This window comes from Podarcis raffonei, chromosome 8 (assembly GCF_027172205.1).
Source record: "Podarcis raffonei isolate rPodRaf1 chromosome 8, rPodRaf1.pri, whole genome shotgun sequence".
In the NCBI taxonomy this organism is placed as follows: Eukaryota; Metazoa; Chordata; class Lepidosauria; order Squamata; family Lacertidae; genus Podarcis; species Podarcis raffonei.
In genome coordinates this window covers 36,230,823-36,253,456 of record NC_070609.1, presented here as the reverse complement: position 1 = coordinate 36,253,456, position 22,634 = coordinate 36,230,823, and the positions used below count along the sequence as shown (strand labels likewise).

The window sequence follows — 22,634 nt, the reverse complement described above, 5'->3', positions numbered from 1 at the left end:
TGCTGCCCCCTGTATGCTTTAGACTGCCATTCCCATCAGCCAGTGTGGTCATATAAAGCTGGAGCTGATGGGAGTTGTAGTCCAAAAAGTCTGGAGTGTTCCGGGTTTGGGAAAGGCTAGTTTAAGCCATGGGTGGGGAACATTTTGGGGGTTAAGGGCTCATTTCTGTGGGGAATAATTGGGACACACACACACACACTGGTAGTGGGCAGGACAAGAGCCAAAAGTGGGCTGGTTGGGGGCAGACATTTTCTCTCCCCCCCCCATTCATAAACATGCATCCATGCATCTCCTCAACTTGTAATGTGTGTATTTTGCTAATAATTAGGATCTGGGTTCTGTATAGCTCCATGATCATCACATCTCTCTACCTGGCCTTCTGGACTCTCCCCAGCCCACTTCCCTCATTGGACTCTGCATCTCACCCTGAGTGTTTTTGCCTCGCTGGAATGTCCCCTTGAACATTGATGGTGTCTTTTATTTATCAGAATGGAAGACAGACTGTGTAGAAACTAGTGTTCTTTATTAAGGTAAACTTTTTCATTCGTTGCTCTATTTTGCCTCTGGTCCTGCCCAGTGTTGGCATGTGGCCCTCAGGATGGTTGCCCAGAACGGAATGTGGCCCTTGGGGTAAAAAAAGAGAAAAAAAGTTCCCCACTTCTGAACTCAGTAGTTCCTCTGCACACATGGCACACATTCTCTATGCTGGCAATGTTTTTTTTGCAAAGCACTTTCTCAGCATGAAGAGAGGGATGCTATTTTGGAAGCAGGTTTGGAAGAAGTGAGCAGACGTAAAAGAGAGCAGGAGACAGATAAAAGCAGGGAGGTGAGTGAGAGGCTCTGGATTGGGGTTCAGAATATCTAAATGGCTGTCCCACGGAAGACAGAACAAGCTTGTTTTCTGCTGCTCCAGAGAGGAGGACCCAAACCACTGGAATCAAATGAAAATTGCATTCTCATCAGAGAAAGGACCCCAAACTGTGCTGAGGTTAGGAATCTAGCAAATCTCAAGGAGAACTTTGCTTAGAAAAAAGCTACAGACTGGGAGCCTCCTACTGTTACTCTGTCTCCCATCAGCCTCAGCCAGCTTGACCAAGGAGTTTTAGTCCAGAAGTACCTGATAGGCTTGGAATGTCTCCCACCTGAAAGCTTAGAGTGCTGCTGCCAGCCAGTGTTGTCAATACTGAGCTAGATGGACTCAGTAAAAAGGCAGTTTCCTATGTAATGGGCCAGTCACTGGGAATAGCTTTTATCAACAAAACTGAGCTCTCGGTTAGAAGGCTTCCAGGACATATCGATACTACGGACGAATATCTCCAGTGATCCCAAGTTTTGTGGGTCTCTCATCCAACTTCCCCACCCTACTGGTACTTTGGCCTACTTTGAATTGGGAGTGCTGTTGAAGCAAGGCTGCTTGGACATTTGCTGGTCCAATTCACAGGTGTCCTGGGAGATCTCTCCCGCTTTCAGGTACAGACAAGATCCAAAAATACAGTTATTTACACACGCAGAGCACAAGATTGTAAGATGTTAACTCCAGTGCTATTTAAACAGGGTGACGGGTGGGGGGGAGGGGAACCCAACAACAACACAAAACAACACAATACCAAGGTTTGTACTACAATAAAAAGAAGATAGCCCTTCTCAAAGTTATTCAATAAATAGTAAAACTAGAAAATCAATTGCTTCTTTAAAAAATTTCAGCATAGGAATAAAACCAGCCACTCTGTGAAAGTGTTTCACTAATTCCGCTTAAAATTTCTAACTGGGCCAGGGTGGGTAGGTGGTTTTTTTGAGGGATATTGGGGTAGTTGGGAAATACTAGGGACAAAAGAGGTGGGGAGGTAAAGAATAAACTCTGTTCCAGAGGTTGGCATTGGGCCTTTTGAACGGCAGGATTGGAGGACGGGAAACTGGGTTGCCAACTGACCTGGTGTGCTCCTGTCAGCAGCCTGCTCTAGAGATGTCAGCAAGTGAAGCACTTTAAAGCTTTGATGGAAGCACCATCACGAGCTAAGGCCTGCAGATCAAGTTGCTATCCAGGGCAGAACAGCAAGGGCTAGTCGAAAAGTTGGCAACCCCATGGCTGCCCACCTTCAGTGCTACTGCTGCTGTTTCCAGGACAGAGAAAGGAGCTGCTTCCCCCAAGTGGGTGGGTGAGGGGAGCCTTGGGAAAGCAAAGGCCTTGACGACCATTTGATTGTCTGCAGCCAGTCAAGTGAAGATTTGAACTGATTTCCATTTTGTAGAGAACACTGGGTGGGTTGTGTGGAAGGTGGGGCCCTTTAGGATGTAAAACCTACCAGAAAGCTTAACTTTGCTTTGTGGGCAGGCCAGCCTTCACTACAACTTCCATCAGGCCCAGTTAGCACAGCCTGATGGAAGTTGTAGTCCAAATCATCCGGAGGGCACCAGGTTGGTGAAGACTGGGGCAGATCACTGGGGGTGGAACTAAGGGCGAGAGAAGCTTTCCTAGTGGAATGTAGCAAAGACAAGCCAATGGTAAACAAGGCAGCCCCAGATTATTTCATCCCCAACACCCGCAAACATCCATCGGGAACTGCCCTTGTCTGGGGGAGGCTTGTGCGTATAGTTCTATAATCTAGCACCCACGTTGGAAAAGGATGGTGAGCCCACCCCTTGCAGGCAATGAGCTGTCAATAAATATCCACAAGGAACAGCCGACATGTGCACAGACTGAGTGAAACACCATCACTGCCTGCCCAGTGCAGACCTTCCGGGCCTTGCCTGCTTCAAGCAAGCAGCCCACACTGAGATAGAGAGAGAGAGAGCACACCTGTGCCTCCCTCGGAAGGACGCTTGTGCAGAAGTCACAACCTGGAAAGGAAAGTGGCAGCTCCTTCTCATGAGACGTTGCCACAAAGGTCAACTGTGTGTGGTCAGCCTTTCAAAGAAGTGGAAACTAAGCTCTTATTCCTTATAGATCTGCAAATCTTCCCAAAGATCAAAGATGACCCTTGGGGTGATCCCTTCAAACTCCACAATTCTATGAAATCATTATTTTTTCAGGGACAAACACTTCTGTCACCAGCAAAAGGACTGCTGTGGCACGGAAGGGTTGTTTTCTGGCCTCCCGAAGTCCAGCGAGAGAAGGTTTTGCCAGGCTGTTCTGCAGAAAGTCCTGGGTCAGCAGCAACAAGCCCCACCTGCCGCAAGGAGACCCATGTGGCTTTTTTTCTCTGCTGCACAGCCTGGTGCTTTGGCTACCATTCGGGAAGACTTTTTTCCGTCCGCCTGAAAGTTCTCCCCTTTGGACTCATAGCCACGGTCCCAGCGGAAGAGAGGGAAAGGGCAAACGACCTGGCCATCCGTCTAAAAATCTCACCAGGATGGCGAAGAAATGTGCATTCCTGTGGGGGTGGGGGAATCTCTTGATATATAGAATATGCACAAGCAATATTATATATTTAAAATAGTTTTAACAATATATAGCTAGTCCTCCCCCTCACATCCAGGCTCTTCCTTCCATCCCAGGCCTGGTAGGAGTTTGCCTGCTTGGCTGAAGTTCCTTCCAGGCTGACAGGGCTCAGATCCTCTGCTATGAACATCCTCCATGGGGCAGCCTCTGTGCAAACGCCGGACTCTCCCCCCGTAGCTGAAAAGCTGTCCCCAAACCCTTTCCGGAAATGCGGGAGCAGGCACTGGACCACAAAATCTTCGGTGCTGAGCAACAGCACTTGTGGGCTGAGCTGGCCCTCTGCCCGGGTCTCTCCCTCCACCCAGGGCTGCATCACTGTGAAGCCGAGCTGGAGTCTTTGCTGTCGTTCTTCCCGCTTTTGGGAGCATTTGGCTTCAACAAGATGAAACGGTTCAAGAGGTCAGTCTCTGAGCTGGCCTGGGGCCCCGAGTACGAGTCACCTGTGGGCAGAGAGCAGACCTCGTCTCTGTTTGGAGAAATGCATTGGCGTTAAGAAGAAGGACATAAGAAGAGCCTGCTGGATTAGGCCCACAGCCCATCTAGTCCAGCATCCTGTCCTTACAGCGGCTGATCTGTGTGAAGCCAGCAAGCAGGATTCAAAGACAGGAGCACTTTCCTCTCCTGTGGCTTGCAGCAACTGGGATGCAGAAGCATTGCTGCCTCTGACTGGAGGCAGAGCATAGCTATCACAACTAGTACCATCAATAGCCTTCTCCTCCATGAATGTGCCCAGTGCTCCTTTAAAGCCATCTAAGTTGGTGGCCATCACTGCCTCCTGTGGGAGTGAGTTCCATAGGTTAACTATGAGCTATGTGAAGAAGTTCTTTCAACATTCAGTTTCCCTTTGTCCACTTTTTCACACACTTCTATCATGCTCCCTTCGCTACTCATCTTTTGCCTTTACTAAAAGAAAGCCCCAAATATTGTAAACTTTCCTCATAGATGAGTTGCTCCATTCCCTTCATAATGTTAGTTGCCCTTCTCTGTTCATTTTCTAAAACTCTGCAACATCCTCTTTCAGATGAGGCTACCAGAACCGCACAAAGCATTCCAAGTGCAAGTTGTGCCCTAGATTTGTACAGCAAATGATGATGGAAGTGAATCTGATCAACAAACCCATGTATGTTCTGACACAGGGGTTTCAATTTGACTGACAGGTCAGGCTATTTGACATAGCGTAAGCTGTGACCCCGGAAACCCCTGGCTTGAATCTCAGCTCTGCCATGAATATTGGCTTATCTTACAGGCTCATTGCAAAAGTATCTGAGATGCAGATAATGTTAGTCCTATTCAGAGGAGACCCAGTCAAATTAGCAGAGGTGACTTAGGTTCATTCATTTCAGTGGATCTGAGGCATTCAGAATGCTTCTGCATGCACTGTATAACTTTCAATTTTTATGATTACTCATTATATTGTCATTTTAACCAGCCTTAGTCAACCTGGTGCCCTCTGACTGTTTCAGCTATGCTAGCTGGGGCTGATGGGAGTTGCAGTCCAAAGCAGCTGGAGGCAGCCAGGTTTGCAAAGACTGGTTTAAACACAGGCCATCTTTGATGCCTTTTTGTTGGTGTATTCTGATATTCTAAAAGAATTATGGCGTACACTTGTAAAACTGTCTGGGGAATTGTGGGCTAGAGAAGCACTATGTCATAGATGAATCGACCCACAAGATAGAGCACCGTTTTGGCTGAAGGACGGCACAGAAACATCCCAAATAAAGACACAAATCCACTGGGCACAATCTTGCCAAAGTTTAAGCACTTTTTTCCAGTCCCATTGATTTCAAGAGAGAGATAGAGATTTAGAGATGAGCTCAAGGCCCCCTGTGCAAATCAATAGGGCTTAAAAGTGCTTAACTTTCTTTGGATTGTGGCCATGGTGTTTTAAGATGCCAATACAATATCTAACGTAATTGACGGCAGAGCAGCATCAAAACATGACATTAAATGAGGGTTGCCCTGTCAGCTTTCTGATATGTAGAGGCATCCTAAATCCAGAAAAATCTCATTTGACCATGAAGGTCACTGGGTGACCTTGAGCCAGCCACAGTCTTCCCTCAGCCTGACCTACCTCACAGGGTTGTTGTTGGGAGATTAAATGAGGAGGCAGAGAACCATGTATGCCAACCATGAGCAACTCGGAGAAGGTGAGCTACAAATGAAATGACTCAATGAATGGATACTATGCTGTATCGTTTATCTATGCTCTTCAATTATCTTTTTTTCTTAAATTGTTGAAATTGTGTCTGCTTCATACTTATACTTGGAGCTGCTTTCATATCTATCAATACTAAGCAGACTATAAATGACTTAATTAAGAAACATGGCTTAGTGTGCAATCCTACATGTCTCCACTGAGGTGAGCCACTCACAGTCTGGCAGGACTTATTCCCAGGTACACCTGTGTGGCTGGGGTAGCCAGCCTGTGTCTTTTTGGGGGTCGCTGAACTCCCATCAGCCCCCAAAGCCACCATGGCCAATAGTTAGGGATGATGTGTGTTGTATCCTGGGAACATCTGGAAAGCCACAGGTCAACCAAGATTGCAGCCTTATTTTACCTCTCTGCTTTCTTAGCTTCATATCCTGCCCTTCCACCACAACAGAGCCCAGAGTGATTAACATAAAATAACCAAAAAAAACACACAAAAACATTAAAAATGTTAATCAGAGCTAATTTTAAAAATGGCACCAGTTAATACCTTTAAAGTTTTAAAAGGTGCAGGATGATTAAAGCAAAGCTGCCTTTCAGTGAAAACCTATTTACAAAAAGGTCTAAGCTCAGGGTTACAGATTTCAGGATCTACTCCAGATCACCACCAGAAGCAAAATTATTGTGCTGTTTTGCATGATGAAGAGCCCTGGAGGAAAGAAGTTAAGTTCCTTGAAAGCAAGGGAAGCAGGCTTTGATTCAACATGACACATGCAGAGCCCTTTTCAAAAAAGTGAAACTCCAACCACCAGTGATTTTGTAAGATCTCGAGAAAGCGAGATCTTAACTTTTTAAAAAGGGGCAGCTTTAATCCAGGGATCGCCAGTTGGCAGCTGAAAGGCTAGATTTGGCTTGCAAATCCATTTTCTTCTACACACCCACCCACCCAGCAGCAACTGTACCAAATTTGAATCACAAACCCTGAACACCAGCTGCAGCTCTGTTAGCACACCCTGGAAATCTTTAGAACAGAGACGTAATGCAACGAGGTGCTTGTTGGAGCCAATGCAGGAGCTGGATTTTGGGAGATTTTCTTTTGGGGATGGATGGGGGAGAGATAAGGAGAAGTGGCTGACTCCCTGCACTCCCACCCCAAAGCCAGAAACACAAAGTGCCTACAGATTTTGGAGGTGTGGGTGGGAGACAACAGGACAATTGAATTCTGGGGGAAGCTCAGATCCGCTCCACCCCCCTTGCAGAGCAGAAACTCACCACTGTAGTTTGAGGATTCGGCAATGTTCTGTGAGCCGGTGATGTGGTGCCAGTAGGCGCTGCGTGGCAACATGGTGGTTGGTGTGCAGGGGTAGGAGTAATGCTCTGTGCCCTTGTTCAACAGCTGGAAAAGAGGAGGGGGAGTGTAGATTTTAGGAATCAGAGTTGTGCACAGGGGAGAGATAGACTGCCAGGTAAGGAATGCTGCAGTCTGGGAAGAGTTGAGATAACAATAGGGCCAACACTGGCAGAGGGTGGAAGCTGGCACAAATTTCTGGAGTCTGGAAGGTGGTCCAGAACCCAATTATCTTGCATATGTTTTATGCAGGGACAGCCCATCCCGTTTCGCTGCCTGAGGCAAAATGGAAAGGTGCCGCCCCTGTCAAAGCCTCACAAGACCCCAGGGGTGGGGGCACAGTCTTGCCAAGCTGGCCCCTCCAGTTGTTTTGGACTGCAATTCGGACCAACTCATGGGATTTGTAGTCCAGTACATCTGGAGGGCACCAGGTTGGCAAAGTCACCGTACATTTAAGGCACTACGGGACAGCTTTAAACTGCCATGGTTTCCCCCACAAGAATTCTGAGAGCTGTAGTTTGTAAAAAGGGAAGAAAGTTTCTAGGACACCCTTGATCCCCTCCCAGAGCTATAATTCTCAGAGTAGCTTAACAATCAATCCCTGTTCAAAGGAACTGTCTGGGAATTGTAGCTCTGAGAGGGGAATAAGGGTCTCCTAACCATTCTCAGCACCCTCAACAAACGGCAGCTGTTTAGAGAGGCAGGATACTGCTTTAATGCATGGGGTGAATGTGGACTAACTGAACTTAAGTGTTTGGGCTGAGGTTTTAAAGGTGTCACAAGAGTCAAGGAATCTCTCCAGGCATCCCCTCAACTGCCGCCTGGGGGCAACCATTCCTGCAGCAGAGAGCTGGGATGCAGAGCTCACTCTGTCAGCTCTGCTGTGACAGGCTAGCCGCTAGCCCCACCAGGTCTCCTCTCCCTTCAACGGTCACCAGGGGGCAGCCATTCCACCAAGCTGCCTCAGTGGGGAGAGGTGGGAAGAAGGCAGCTTGTTCCATCAGCTTTCATCCAATTCCTGGAACTGTTTAGAAATTGGTGCCTGAGTTTTGATTTGGATTTTCCTCTTCCTCTTCCTTTTCCTTCATTCTTTTAGCTTGTTAAGCACACGGGTAGGGATTGTACAGAAACTGCTCTGGGAGCCTTTGTGGCCGAGGGGCAAGCACAAATGCTCCAAAATAAAATAATCCAACCAACCAACCTCCCTTTCACACTTGCCTCTGTGCTGCAGCATGCTGAATGTGTACAGGTCTGTTCTTGCAAAGCACCAGCTGTTTTGGAGACACCCGCTTCCATATCCCCAGTGCCAAGAGATGGCTAGAGGCGATGAAAGCCCCCGACATCCCACATCCACCTCCCCTCCAGCCATGAGCTCACCCTCACATTCTTCTCCATCTCCAGAAGGACGCGCTTGTGCTGTTCAGCAATGGCTAAGGTGGCGCTGTGGACCCTCTGGTAGATCTGCTCACCCTCCTGGGTCTGAAAGGTATACAGGCCTTCGCCGGCATCACACATCCTGCTAAGCAAAAGGGCGGCGACAGAGAGCAAGAGGTCAAAAGCGGAACCCCAGTGAAGGGGTGCAAAAACCTCATACCGGCTGCTTCCACCCCATTGGTGCTGTTCATACTGTAGTTTTCCCGTCTCCCAAACTCACCCTTGCACCGTTTACACTTCACTCCTGCATGGACTTCACAAACATGTATGCTTACATCCCTTTCTCTCTGCCCCACTTGAAAATCCAGTACAAGAGCTTCACAAATACATTTTGCTTTTTGTTTTGTTTTTGTGTTTGCTTACAGTTTTTTAATCCCACTCTTCAGATGGAAAAGGATTGCGGAGCTGCTTACAAATGCCAGTGCTAAGAGAGGCTCTGTCTTCAGGCTTGCAATCAAAAAGACATGACACAAAAGGAAGAGGGATTGGGAGGGAGGAGGAAAACACTTAGGAGCTATTTCTTAGTTACAGAGTTCTTGTAATGACCAGGCGGAATGGAAAGATTTCAAGTATGGAAGGAGCCAAGGGATGCGCTTCAAGGGCTTGTGAGACTGTGGTAGCTTGCCAGAGCTCTCCTGTGCTCTGCTGACGTCTGGTGCCTGCAACCAAAAGGTCCTTCCTACAAAGTGCCTTCTGAGCCCAAGCAACTGATCCACGCCTGCCTGCTTCCACCAGCTCATCAACTCTGACAGCGCTACAATCCATTCCTTACCCATATGACAAGTGTGTGGAGCATGGAGGTGTGACCCTGTGTAACACACACAGGCTGCAATGAAGTTGCCCACTAATGCACCCCCAGAAAAGAGGCCACAGGAATGGCACATACTAACTTTTACATGCAAAGGTAGAATTAAGCAGAAATACATTTCATCTCACCCTACTGTGGAAGACAGTGACCTGGTGATCTGCTTAATCTGCAGACCAGGGGGCTTACTGGCCTCTCTGGTTCTCTCATCATAAAACTGGACTTGGACCAGGTAGTCATGCAAGTAGAGGATGCCTCCAAACAGAGGACTGTCCTCTAAACTAGGACACAAGGCCACCCTATATCCACTGTAATCCAAACACAATCCCATAGCAAACACTGCTCAGTGCTTTCTGAAACTGTAACTAAAACAATTCATTTGTTGTTACTTCTTAGAACTCGGACTTAGAAGCCAGACGATAGATTGCACAAACGGGCAGGCTCTCAGATAGGAAATTGCACCTACTCAGCTCCTCCTTGGTCATTCTGCTGCCAAGTTAAACTAAGCTAAACCATGGTTTTGCTTAGCATATTGTCTGAATCTGGGCTCAGGTCCAGTTCTCCCCAACAAACGAGCTGTAAACCACATGGCAAACTTTGGTTACAGCTCATAGTTTGGCCAGAGAGAGCTAAACCACAAGTGTGTGTTCAGACAACACAAGCTTGAACTCAGACAGGCTAACCCAACAATGGTTTGGTGCAATGCAGCAGCAGCAAAAATAGCCAGGGAGGAACCAACAATCTGGCTGCAATCTCCTTTGTAGAAGTCCACACCTTTGCCCATCCATACTAAACCGTGGCTTGGCTGAGTGTTTCATGCAAAATGGACCACAGGCTATTTGAAGAACCAAGGACAGCTGAAATTATTTTATGAAGTTGATTTGGGATTGTTTATAGAGACTGGTGATAGAAGAGTCCATCCTCTTTTCGAGCCTGGTGCTGTTTCCACCAAGGCTGGGAGACTGGGAGCATCTTGAAGGCTCACCCCTGCCCCGCCCCCTCTCGTGAAAGCATTGCTCCTCTTCTGTTTTGGAGCTAACTATAGTTAGCACTACATCTGCCCCAGCATCTTCCCTAACCATAATCAGCATCAAACAACCATTTGCAAATATGATTAGAAGCAGATTTGCAAATTGTGTGGCTTGGGCTAAGCATGATTAGCATTGACATCGGCACAGAGTATGGCTTGCTCTGAGGCAAACAGTTCCACTGAGCTGTATGTGCAAAGAACTGCAGCCTAGCATTTGCCCAAAGGTGCCCAGGGAGTCTGAAGGCCTCTCCAGACAACCTCTTTATTGAGCACTCATCCCGATTTGCTTGCACAAAGCTTATTTAGAGATTAGATTATATCAAACCTTTTTTGAGCTTTCCTTCTGATTTGTTTGCGGCGAGGTTATATGAAAATGAATATTCATTCAGATTTGCTTGTGGGGTTTTTACATGCCTTTCCAGTAGTCATCCATTCTCCCCACACTATTCAATGCACTTCCCCATCACTTTCCAAACAGTGCAAAGACTGTTTTTGACCAGACAGACGTTTATAAAATTATGCATGGCATGGAGAAAGCGGGTAGAGAAAGGTTTTCCTTCCTCTCTCATAACACTAGAATTCGTGGACATCCAGATTCACAGCAGATAAAATCAACTACGTCTTCATGCAGCACAGTATTAAACTCTGGAACTCACTCCTGCAGGAGGCAGTAATGGCCACCAATTTGGGTGGCTTTAAAAGAGAATTGGACAAATTCATGGAGGAAAAGGCTATCAGTGGCTACAAGCCACAATGGTGGACTTCCTCCACTGTTAATGGCTGCATGTCTGATACCAGCTGCTGGAAACTTAGGAGGGAAGAGGGCTCTTGTGCACAAATTCTGCTTGTGGGTTTCTCACAGGCATCTGATTGGCCACTGTGGGAACAGGATGCTGGACTAGATGGGCCAATGGCCTGATCCAGCAGGCTGCATTTATTTTCTTAGCGCCCCCCCCCCCGCTTTTTTAGTGGATTTGTTGTGCTAGGGTGATGGAACACTTTAATCCATTTTAAACATGCAAACCTAAAGTTCTGGTATGTGCTTGATTCCTTCCTGCAAAGCAGTTGTGGAGCATGTGCCAGTGCTGCCCTGGGCACAAGGTGTGTCACAGCCGAGGAGGATGGATGGCAACATTGCCACCTATTCTCCTGCTCTCCTCCCCACTGAGCTGCGGCCAGGAATAAGTGCCGCAGCTAAGGCATAGTTCCTTCTCACTCCAAGCCAGGCTTCAATAAAGGAGCCTGCTGTGGGGGAGCCTGTTTGCACCCCCCTCGCAAAACTGTGCCCAGGGCTGCAGCCCCCACCCACGCTATGCCTCTGCTGCAAAGTCCCAACAGTCTGGAGGCACTCTGATGCAATAGTATTGCACCTGGATAAATCTTTTGAATGGGTTGTGAATTATCCCTCTATGGCAAAGATCTGAGATCCTCCCACACTGGGAAAGAAAGAGGTGAATGGGACCTCTGCCTGGCTTGGGAGTTTTTCATCCTTATAGTATAGTGGGTGGGTTATTCCCCTTCTCCCCCACTACCCTGCCAAAGAAACAAACAGCTTTATTGTCAGAACAGGCTGTTCCACAGCCTCAGAGCAGGGTGGGACGGGGCTTGTTGGAAGAGTTCCTCTAATCTCTCTATAAAAGCCAGGCATAATGAGTCAGTGAAGGTCTGGGATAAAAGGGAAAGATCAAATTTCTTTCCTTTGTAGATGGTAATTAGCTGGAGTCGCTAAGAGGTGCAGACTGGGATGGTCTAAATCAATTTGCAAAGTTCACAAGGTAGGGGAAAGTCCGAGTGTTTCTGGGAAAAGGCTTTTTGGGGTTTAAAATCCTGCCATGGAGTGAGATGAGCAAACTACTGGGCTTCATTGCATGGCTGTAGTGGGGACTGCAGGGCTGTTCCTCCTGCCCTGCCCCACCCACCCACAATCACTGCATGTGAAAATCCATCCATATGGATTCCTGTCTGGCTGCACAGAGCACTTCTGGGAAGCAAAGTCCATACAGGGCCTCGGGGACACAGGAATCTGCTTTGCACACTGGCCCTTTCTCGATCAGTATTGCTGGCACTTACTAGCAACACCTCTCTTGTGTTTCAGATCTTTCCCATCCCAACTAGCGATGGACTTAAACCTGAATCTTCTGCCACATCATCCAGTCAATTGGCATGGCTAAGGGAATGAAGGGGCTGTGGAAGAGCAAGTCCTCTCTACATGCATCCAGAAAGCACGTGGGAGGCACAACGTGGGGAGTGGAGTGTGCCCACTGCACCTATGAGCTGAAGCATCAGGAAGTTCTGAAGGGGCTATGTGTGTTTGGATGTAGGTGCTTAGAAGGCTTTTCAAGGTGGGCTTCCAGGTTGTGGTGAGACTTCAGTGTGTTCATCCAAGACCACAGAGAACTTCTCTTCAAACCTTCCTGTTCACCATGGGAAGTCCAGGGTGGATGGTTGCAGTGGGTATGCCCAGCGCACACAGGGGCACAGGGCTGGTGCACATGCCGTCCATCTGTCCATCCTTTAAGGGACCTCTATTCCCCTCACAGAGCTACAGTTCTTGGAATGGATTAATGATCAACCCCTCTTCCCAAGGAACTCTGGAAATTGTAGCTCTGTGTAGTTTAGGAGGCAGGCAGGTGGGGGCTGGCTGAAGGGAGATGGAGGTTGCTGAGGCAATGCCCCATTCATCCAAATGGACCAGCCTCCACTATGCACTTGGGTGGGGTGGGGGGGGAATCCACACAGACTTGACTTTTTCACTTTTTTCCTGCTTTCCTTTTAGTACAGTAAGTCCTGCCAGCCTCTCCCGAGGCTTTATGGAGATCTTGATTATGTGCCTGTAAAATATCCATGTGGAAAACATCAGCTTGGAAAATGGCTTTGGAATAGATTCAGTGTTTTGGGGATTTCCCTCTCAGAAAATCCTTGGGGAAAGCTGAAATCATGGGAAGACCTGACCCACTCCGAATGCTGCCCAACCAGCCCCTCAGTGCCCTCCAGCCTTCCCTGTGGCCCTTCCCTTTCCAGCAGCTGTGACCTAGTGGGCTGAGGCAAGTTGAAGGGAGAGAGGACTGCTCTTTGGGTTTTTCTTAGGCCCCAAAGCAGCCTTGCCCAATCCAGATGTTTTGGACTGCATCTCTCATCTGTCTCATCACTCCCACCCAGTTGCAAAGCCCAGCAACAACACTAACTGAAATAAGCATGCCCTTAGCAGCTCCAGAGAACTACATGTTGTAACAATCCACTATCTGCCTCATTTTTATGACTGCTACCACTTTATATCCATTTCTGACCGGTTTCAGTCTCAGCAGGTCAATATAAGAACATTGTAAGGGGTGATGCCTGGGTTTTCTTTTCCCCTTCTCCCTCCCCAGCCCTCTTTCCTTTCGTATCCTTTCAGATTGCAAAAGCCTTGCATTTTGTTGATCTGCAAGCAATCTGGGAGCCTCTTTTTGCTAAAGCATGGGGTACAAACCTTCAAAAGAAACAAATGAATAAGAAACCCCGCCTCTTTCACAAAAATCTCGAGATCTTTCCTTACAGGTAGGTTAAGCTGAAATACTGTGGATGGCCGAAGGTCATCTAATGTGATGCGCCAATTCTCAGTGGTTATGGCCACTGTGCAGAGCTGGACTGATACTTTAAATTATTCCCAAATTTCAGAACACACACACTCCCACAACCAGCACAGCGCTGCAAGCCCTCTGGGTCACACGTCCCTGCATGCATACCGGCCAGCCTCAAAGGTGAACCGCGTGGCATCTCGTCCGTAGCGTCGCAGCGAGCACAGGGGCCAGGAGACGAGCTTGACACGGGGGTTGTGCATGTCCCAGAGGTAAATGTTCTCGTGTGTGATCTGCAATTTGCACTCGCCGTAGATGTCCAGGTTGGGGCAGGGAAGGAGGAAGACGTTGAAGCGATCTGCGGGGGAGAAAGGGGCGCTGCTGAGCCAGGCTTGCTCCTGCCAATCTAGCAGTTCAAAAGCACGTCCAAGTGCAAATAGATAAATAGGTACCGCTCCGGCGGGAAGGTAAACGGTGTTTCCGTGCGCTGCTCTGGCTCGCCAGAAGCGGCTTAGTCATGCTGGCCACATGACCTGGAAGCTGTATGCCGGCTCCCTCGGCCAATAAAGCGAGATGAGCGCCACAACCCCCGAGTCATCCATGACTGGACCAAACGGTCAAGGGTCCCTTTACCTTTTAAGCCTAATTGTAGCCTCGCCCTGTATTCCTTGGCGCAATCTGCAGCTTAAACCCCAACACCGCCTCTGTCCCACACTTCGACAGAGCTGCTGTTTGCTGCATCCCCATGCCCTGGCTCAGTGTCCAGGGCTTCCTCCAGGTATCGCTGCTCTTGCCCTGGGCAGCAGTGCCTGCAATGTCCATCTCAAGGAGCTGCCCTCTGCACTGCCACACCTGGCTCTCTGCTTGTGGAATGCTCTCCCTAGAGGGGCTCACCTGGTGGCACCATTGCATCTCTTTAGGCACCAGATAAATACATTCCCCCCCCCGACTTTCGGCTATCTGGGGCCTCCTACGGCAGGTGAGATTTTTCAGTCCTGCCTTTAAAAAAATGTGAGTGAGTTTTAGATCTGCCTCTGTTTCATTTTAGGCTGGTTTCAAAGTATGGGTTATGTCTTTATTGCTTCAAGTTACTTTTGGTAAAAAAAAAAAGAGAGAGAAAGAAAGAAGGGCTAATAAGATCAATAAATAATAACAGGCCATTTGTTTCTCCAGTCAGTCCTTCCCCCACCCTCATTCCCCGGCCACCCCACCACCATAGCAAATTCAGGACAGCCTGCCCCCTTACCTGTCTGCTCACACTGCACTCCAGGTGCCAGCAGATCTGGCTCTCCCAGGCTGATGTCGTTGAGCCGTGCCCCCAGGCACTCGATGGACAGAGTTTTGTACCACTCCTCAGCCTCCAGCTCTGCAAGATGGGAAGCACCCTCAGTTAGTGTCCAGCATTCAGCCCCATTACCATTTAGTTCAACACAACACACATACACTTGCCAGTGGACTGCAGCCTCGTAGAATGCGCCTGCACGCTGCAGCTCACAAACACCCCCATAAATCCCACAGCGGGGCTCCTACCAGATTCACAAGTGAACGTCCGAGCCGAGTCGTCGGTGAAGATGATGGCCACGGCCTGCCGCTTAGTCTCCTTTGGTAGCCTCGTGATGCATTTCACGTTGCTGATCTCAGTGACCTGCAGGAGAGCCACACGCCTTAAGGGGAGCACCTCCCTACAGCCCACCTTCGTCTGCAGAGAAGAGGAAAGGGATCCCTGGCTCTCTACCCAAGAACACCGGGGCAGCTCGATGCTGAGCAGGAGGGGGGAAACTTGGTCTCAATGCGACCATCCAGGACTCTTTATAAAGCCTTCAGGAGTCTCCCTAGCCCCCTGCTCCTCCTTCACACCCTCCTAGAGTGATTTTGCCTGGCTGGGAATTTGTTCTTGAACTGTGATAATGCCTCTTCCTTAGCTAGCTGGAGGGTGTGTGTGTGTGTGTGTGCAAGCACATATAGACCTCTGACTTACACAATGCTGGAATGCGTGGTGCACTTTTCAATGCATCTCCCCAGCACTTTCCAAACTGCAAGTTTTGCTTACTCCATCCTATTTTTTTTATCTCTGGCCTCACCACTGACCTGGGGACCCCAAAAGCTTGTCTCCGGCCTGAAAAATGTTGCCCACCCCAATGTTCAAAAGAATACTTCCCAACTCCTGTACAGGGAGTTGTGCAGCAGCCTAGATGGGAGAGCAATAGCTGTTTTGTAGGGAGAAGCCAATGGGGAGGGTGGCTTCGTTCACCAGCAATTCCAGAAGTTACTCATTTATGCTGGTGGTTGGGAAAGAGACTCTCTGGACAGAGGACTCTGAGACAGCAATCCCCCTTAAAGAGGTGGGATATGCCAACTCAGAAGTGTCTCAAGCAGCCTCGACCTCCTAGGGTACCCTGCATAAAGAGAGAAGGATGTCGTTGTTGAGGGGAGGGGCATTCATTGGTCCAGAGGGCTGGGCAGGTGCCCTGGCTGTTCCCCTCCATTTTCCAGGAGCCTGAGAGCATTGAGATGGGCAGCAGGGCATATGAGTGGTAGAACTGGGTCTTGCACTGGGTGACTAAGGTGGTGAGGAGAGGAAGGCCCAGGAGGTTGGGTGAAAGAGTAGAAAGGATGGCCAGCGAGAGAACTCAAGCAGGAGGACTATGTTCTGCTTCTAGAACATAAACAGGTTTATTTTTGCCACAATGACTCCCTTGGGCAGGGACGGTTTTTTCCAGCATGCAATGTCACACAGACCACAAGAGTGCCCTGGGGAAGCATTTAAGGATAATGAGAATGTCGCCGAACTAGGAAACAGTGGCCAATCTTCATCACTAGAGCAGGCAAACTGCAAGCTGGCTCTGCGTAGGAGGTTGCCCACCCCCCAGTCTCCCCAAAGGGGAGGAAAGTACGAGAAGGGAAAGTACAAGATGCTGACCAAGAATCATAGAACTGTAGAGTTGGAAGGGAGCCCAAAGGTCATCCAGTCCAACTCCCTGCAATGCAGAAAGCACAGCTCAAGAATCCCTGTCAGGTGGCCACCTAAACCTCGCTTACAAACTTCCAATGAAAGAGAGTCCACCACCTTCCAAAGCAGTCAATCCCACTGTCAAACAGCTCTTACCGTCAAAAAGTTATTCCTAAAGCATAGTCAGAACCTCATTTTCTTATCATTTGAATCCATTGGTTTGGGTTCTACCCTCTGGAGCAGCAGAAAGCAAGCTTGCTCCATCTTCCATGTGACAGACCTTTAGATGTTTGGTGATGGGCATCCTATCGTCTCTCAGTCTCCACTTCTGCAGGCTAAACATCCCCAGCTCCCTCAACGGCTCCTCCTAAGGCTTGATTTCCAGACCTTTGAGCCTCCTGGTCGCCTTCTTCTGCACATGTTCTAGTTTGCCAATATCCTTCTTAAATTGTGGTGCCCAAAACTGGACACAGAACTTCAGGTGGGGTCTAACCAAGGCAGAATAGAGCAGTACTCTTACTAGACTTGATGCAGTCTAGAATAGATTTTTTTTTGCTGCTGCATCATACTGTTGACTGATGTTAAGCTTGTGCTCTACTAAGACCCCTAGCTCCTTTTCCCATGTACTACTGGCAAGCAGGTGTCCCACACCTTGTATTTGTGCATCTGATTATTTTTGCCCAAGCATAGAACCTCACATTTGCCCTATTGAAATTCATAGTGTTAGTTTGGGCCAATTCTTCAATCCATTAAGGCCACCCTGATTCTATCTTCTGCAGTATTAGCTATACCTCCCCCCACAAGGCTCTATCCAGCCCCTGTCCCCCCACGGAGCAGCAACAGCACCATCACATCAGGAACTGGGGCTAACCTTTGGACATCCTCGCAAACACACCGACTTCTCATCCGGGTATTTCTCCAGCCGCTGAGGGCCTTTGCTGGAAGATTTTCGGAAGACGAGCCAACAACGCCGGTAAATCTGGGAGGGAGAAGGAAGGAAGGAAAGTAAACACCAGGGGAAGGGGGCCTGCTCACCCAAAGGATAGAACACCCACCTACATGAACACAAGTGAATCAGCCCAACCCTCCCTGTGTTGTCAACTTGGTCAGGAAGCTCACTGGGTGACCTTGGGCCAATGACAGTCTCTCAGCCCTAAGCTAACCTACCTCACAGGGTTGTGGTGAGGATAAAATAGGGAGGGAGAGGCATCAGCCTCCCCTCCATTTTATCTCCAAAGGATTGTTAGAGTTGTATTGTGGTTGTGTTCGGCAGCATATTATCAACGCAATAATAGGGCATGTGGTGCATTTATTCTTATCTGTAGACGTTCTGCAATACTTTCCCAGTGCCACTGCATTATTGCCACCCTGAGGGGCTACAGCAGAACAAAAGCAGGACAACCCCCCACCCCCAAACCGAGAACCTCTCTGGTCCAAACGATTATGGGATTTCAGCAGGAAAATACAGCATATGCTCCAATTGGAAATGAAGCAGGATCTTTGCCCCAAAACATTTGCTGGAGCAAAGAATATTGAAAGTGGGGTCACGTGTGACTGCCCTGATAGCATCATGAGCGCAATCATCATGAATGTGCAATAAAAAGGTGCTTTTGGGGGTCCCATGCAATCCATTGATACCCAATAACGTGAATATTGTTGCAATTGCATCTAGTACTAGTTAACTACATAATGAGGAACTAGTCACAGACTGCAGAAGATACAGACGATACATTATGACTGACCACCTCTCTTCTGAGATTGTTCCTGTAAAGAACAGAGCTGGTTTATTGTTGAAGGCATTGCGACAGCCTGAAGGCACCTAAAATCAGTGCTGGCATTTGCTAGATTAAAACTAGTTCACTGATCAGTCAAATATTTCCAAAAGCTGTCAAATATATGAAGCAACAATGCACAGAGAATGAATTATACCAAATCTTCCACACACCCTGCCAAAAAACAACAACAAACAACACAGTGCACTGCACCATCCCCTAGTGGACTCTGGAATTTAATCTCTCCTGAAAATAATGCTCAGAGTGGTTTAACAGTTTTCCTAGGAAACTTTGGGAATTGTAACTTTGGGAGGGAAACAAAGATTTCCCAACAATTTTCAGCACCCTTAACAAATGACAGCTCCCAGAATCATTAGGAGACCCCTATTCCTTTCCACAGAGTTACAGTACAGTGGTACCTCAGGTTACATATGCTTCAGGTTACAGACGCTTCAGGTTACAGACTCTGCTAACCCAGAAATAGTACCTCAGGTTAAGCACTTTGCTTCAGGATGAGAACAGAAATCGTGTTGCGGCGGCACAGCAGCAGCGGGAGGCCCCATTAGCTAAAGTGGTGCTTCAGGTTAAGAACAGTTTCAGGTTAAGAACGGACCTCCAGAACGAATTAAGTACTTAACCGGAGGTACCACTGTACTCAGAATGGTTTAATAATCAATACATCTTCTTCCCAGGAAACTCTAGGAATTGTTGCTCTAGAAAAGGAATAAGGATCTCCTAAGAACTCTCAGCCGCTTAACAAACTACACTTCCCAGAATTCTTTGGGGAGGGAAGCCATGATGGTTTAAAGTGGTATCATAGTGCTTTACCTAATTGGTGCACATGCAGCCTAAGCCTCTGATGCCTGCATTGGAAGCATTACTGTCCATCTGGACAAAGGGGAAGGAGAGATGTTTCAGAGGCAAGGTGGGTGAGGAAGGAAGAGGTGATGCTCAGGCTGGGTGAGTGTGGAGATAAGGACGAAGGCCAGCCAGCGTGGAAGAAGAGGGAAGACAACAAAGGCTCTGGAGGAAGTCATGAGACCAGGAGATGCCTCATTCCCAACAGGAAGGGCTCTGAAGGTTTGTCCTGGGGGACAGCAGACCCTGAGGCAGAGCTCACAACAAAGGACAACCCCGGTGAACGATGGCTGGATACAGATCGCCAGTGGTTCAGGTCTCCAAGTCAGCAGATGGCAGATGCAGACTAATTAGACTGGGGCCTAGGAGCCGGAGGAAGGAATAAAGGGAACAGTCATCCCACACACGAGACAACAGCAAGGAGCTGGACTCAGCAGAGAGAAGACTGAGAGGCACAGCTCTGGAGAGCTGTCCTACCAAAACTGTGTGCGTCTGCAAAGATTCCTCTCAGAGATACACTGAGGTGACTGCTGCAGACTTTGTGAATTTAGTCATAGCATTTATACTTCTTTTAAATACAGAGTCAGGGTCACCTTTGAAACATGCAATAAATGAATATTCAGTAAAATTGTAAAATTATGAAAAAAAAGCAGAAGCAGTGCTCAGCAGAGGCTGAAATCAGATAATATTTGCTTGCTGTCAAAATGCAAAAAGCCACAACAGAGTCAGGCAAGCAGTCCTATGAAAGCTGTTCAAATTATGAACACCAACACCGTCACATCTGATGGGGACTCAGAAAGGGGCCCCTGAAGTGGACTTTGCATGGAGGGAGACATACAATAAAGGTCAAGCCTATAGGATGTAAGCAACCTGGGGTGTTTCAGGGTGTTTTTTGTTTTAAATGGGAAAGCATTTTCAAAACAACAAGAACACAATGGTTATTAATTTGTTTCCCAGGCTCAATTTAATGTAGCTGGTCAGGACTAAGACTGGAATCATAATGTGATTTGATCAACTTGCTATAGCCAGCATCTCTGGCAGCCACACTTTGCCCCCAAATATGTTTCCACTTTCTTCAAAGGCAGCTCCCATGTAAAGTGCATGTCTTAGCATTCACTAAAAATGCCCCTCTAAGATCAGACTCCTGGTTAAGTGTGGATGTAGACATCACCAGATGTTCAGACCTCCCAGTGCCGTCTTTCCTCCCCTCAGTGTCTTCCTTGGACCATCTAATTCAGCCTCTCCCAGCCTGGTGGCCTCCAGATGTTTTGGACCACAACTCCCGCTGGCTGCGGTTTTGGACCACAACTCCCGCTGGCTGCGGCTGATGGGACCTGTATTAGAACAACATCTGGAAGCATCGAGGTTGGGAAAAGCATGCCATGACATCACTGCTCCGTACAATGCTCTGCCTCACTGACTAAATAGTAGTAGTAATTATTATAATTAATTAATTAATTAATTAATGTCAAAATAGCTTCCAATGGTGGGAGGTGGCTTGAAATTATTGGATAGTGGAATTCAGTGGCCACCATCCCATTCTGCATTTATTATGTGCAATTTTCCCAAGATGGTTGTCACCAATGGAAGCGAAGGCTCAGAAAAAACTCAATATGGAGGCCAAATGGCCGAAATATTGGGAAATTCTGGAACAAGAGGGAGACAGAATAAAACTGCAGAGCTTTGAAAAATTAAAAAACAAAGTGTGAGACTGGCTCCATTACTACCAAATAATGGAGGCATATAATTTGGATAAAAAACTTGGCTTCCAGGTGGAAAAATCAAAATTGGAAACAGAATTGTTAGACCCCAAAATTAAGAATTTATCAAGAATGTATAACTTGCTGTTGAAATGGAACACTCAGGATGAAACGGTGAAATCTGCTATGATTAAATGGGCACAAGATGTTGGACACAACATCATGATGGCTGACTGGGAACAGTTATGGACCACAGGTATGAAGTTTACGGCATGTAATGCCTTAAGAGAGAATTTAATGAAAATGATTTACAGGTGGTACGTGACACCAGTCAAGCTTGCAAAAAAATTTACCATCTGCCCGATAATAAATGTTGGAAATGTAATGAGACTGAAGGTACTTTCTTTCACCTTTGGTGGACGTGCCCAAGGATTAAGACATTCTGGGAGATGATCTATAATGAAATGAAAAAGGTATTTAAATATACCTTCCTGAAGAAACCAGAGGCCTTTCTCCTGGGCATGGTCGGCCAATTGGTGACAAAGAAGGATAGAACTTTCTTTATGTATGCTACAACAGCAGCAAGAATACTTATCGCAAAGTATTGGAAGACACAAGATTTACCCACCCGGGAAGAATGGCAGATGAAGTTGATGGACTATATGGAACTGGCAGAAATGACTGGCAGAATCCGAGACCAGGGAGAAGAGTCGGTGGAAGAAGATTGGAAAAAATTTAAAGATTATTTACAGAAACACTGTAAAATTAATGAATGTTAGAAGGATGCTGGAATGAAGATATATGGCTTTAGCAGAAATGTTATAAAGAATTAAGTAAAAATATACTGTTAATGGGACAAAGGGGGAAAAATAAGGTTAGGCTGTGTTAAGATTATAGGACAAAAACTGAGAAAGATGGAAAGGATTTGCTGAAATAGCTAACTGAACTAGAATACAAAAAAGGGAGGTGTGAGGAGGTCGTTGAAACAAGTAAATGAAAGATAAGATATGGAAATACTGGATGTGTTTTTAATTGTTTCTGTTTTTGTTTTGTTAAGATAAGTAGTGTTTTTTAGTTTTTTATGTATTGTGTTGTTTTGCTTTGTTTAACTCTTTTTCTTCTTTTTGTAATCTTTAAACTCTTAATAAATATTACTTTTTAAAAAAAATTATGTGCAATTTTGCCAAGCTAAGGTAAACCTACAGCCCTGGGCAGAGACTCTGGGGCAGCTCAAGAATCACTGTTTGGCCTCTACTCACACATGACTTTTTCTGGAACCGACACCATGAAGTCAAGCAAGTTAGCCTGCATGGCCACAGTCATGCTGAACAGCAAACGATGCCATCTTTGAGTAAACGGCTGCCCTCCAGGGGAAGGATGTCAGCCTGTACTAGCAACTCTGCCCTGGACAAGGCCTTTGCCTGCTCATCAGTCCACACCACGGAGAGAGCAGTATGATCAGTGGTCAATTTCTAAAAAGGGATGCCAAGGGGCCCATCTCCCCAGTGAACCAACAACCAGAGCCCTGGGGCTGTGGGGTTGGTTGCAGTTGCTCAAGGTTAAGAGAAAGGCTCTCAAAGGTGTGTTGCCTG

At 47.4% G+C, this 22,634-nt stretch overlaps 1 protein-coding gene across 4 annotated transcripts in view; it reads right to left on the bottom strand.

Annotated features, from left to right (window-relative positions):
* Positions 1-3,643: 3,643 nt before the first annotated feature.
* Positions 3,644-22,634, bottom strand: part of DOK4 (docking protein 4) — a 35,358-nt gene continuing 16,367 nt past the window's right edge. Inside the window, exons 2-8 of one of the 4 annotated variants that reach the window (XM_053399241.1) lie at positions 17,584-17,691; positions 15,293-15,407; positions 15,009-15,128; positions 13,931-14,120; positions 8,314-8,455; positions 6,861-6,984; positions 3,644-3,879 (exon numbers count right to left, since the gene is read on the bottom strand). In XM_053399241.1, the coding sequence (XP_053255216.1) occupies positions 3,752-3,879; positions 6,861-6,984; positions 8,314-8,455; positions 13,931-14,120; positions 15,009-15,128; positions 15,293-15,407; positions 17,584-17,691 (927 nt within the window). In that variant the 3' untranslated portion in view covers positions 3,644-3,751. Of the gene's footprint in view, positions 3,906-6,860; positions 6,985-8,313; positions 8,456-13,930; positions 14,121-15,008; positions 15,129-15,292; positions 15,408-17,583; positions 17,692-22,634 lie in introns of all 4 variants that reach the window. The other 3 variants (XM_053399243.1, XM_053399242.1, XM_053399244.1) reach the window with 3 other exon arrangements.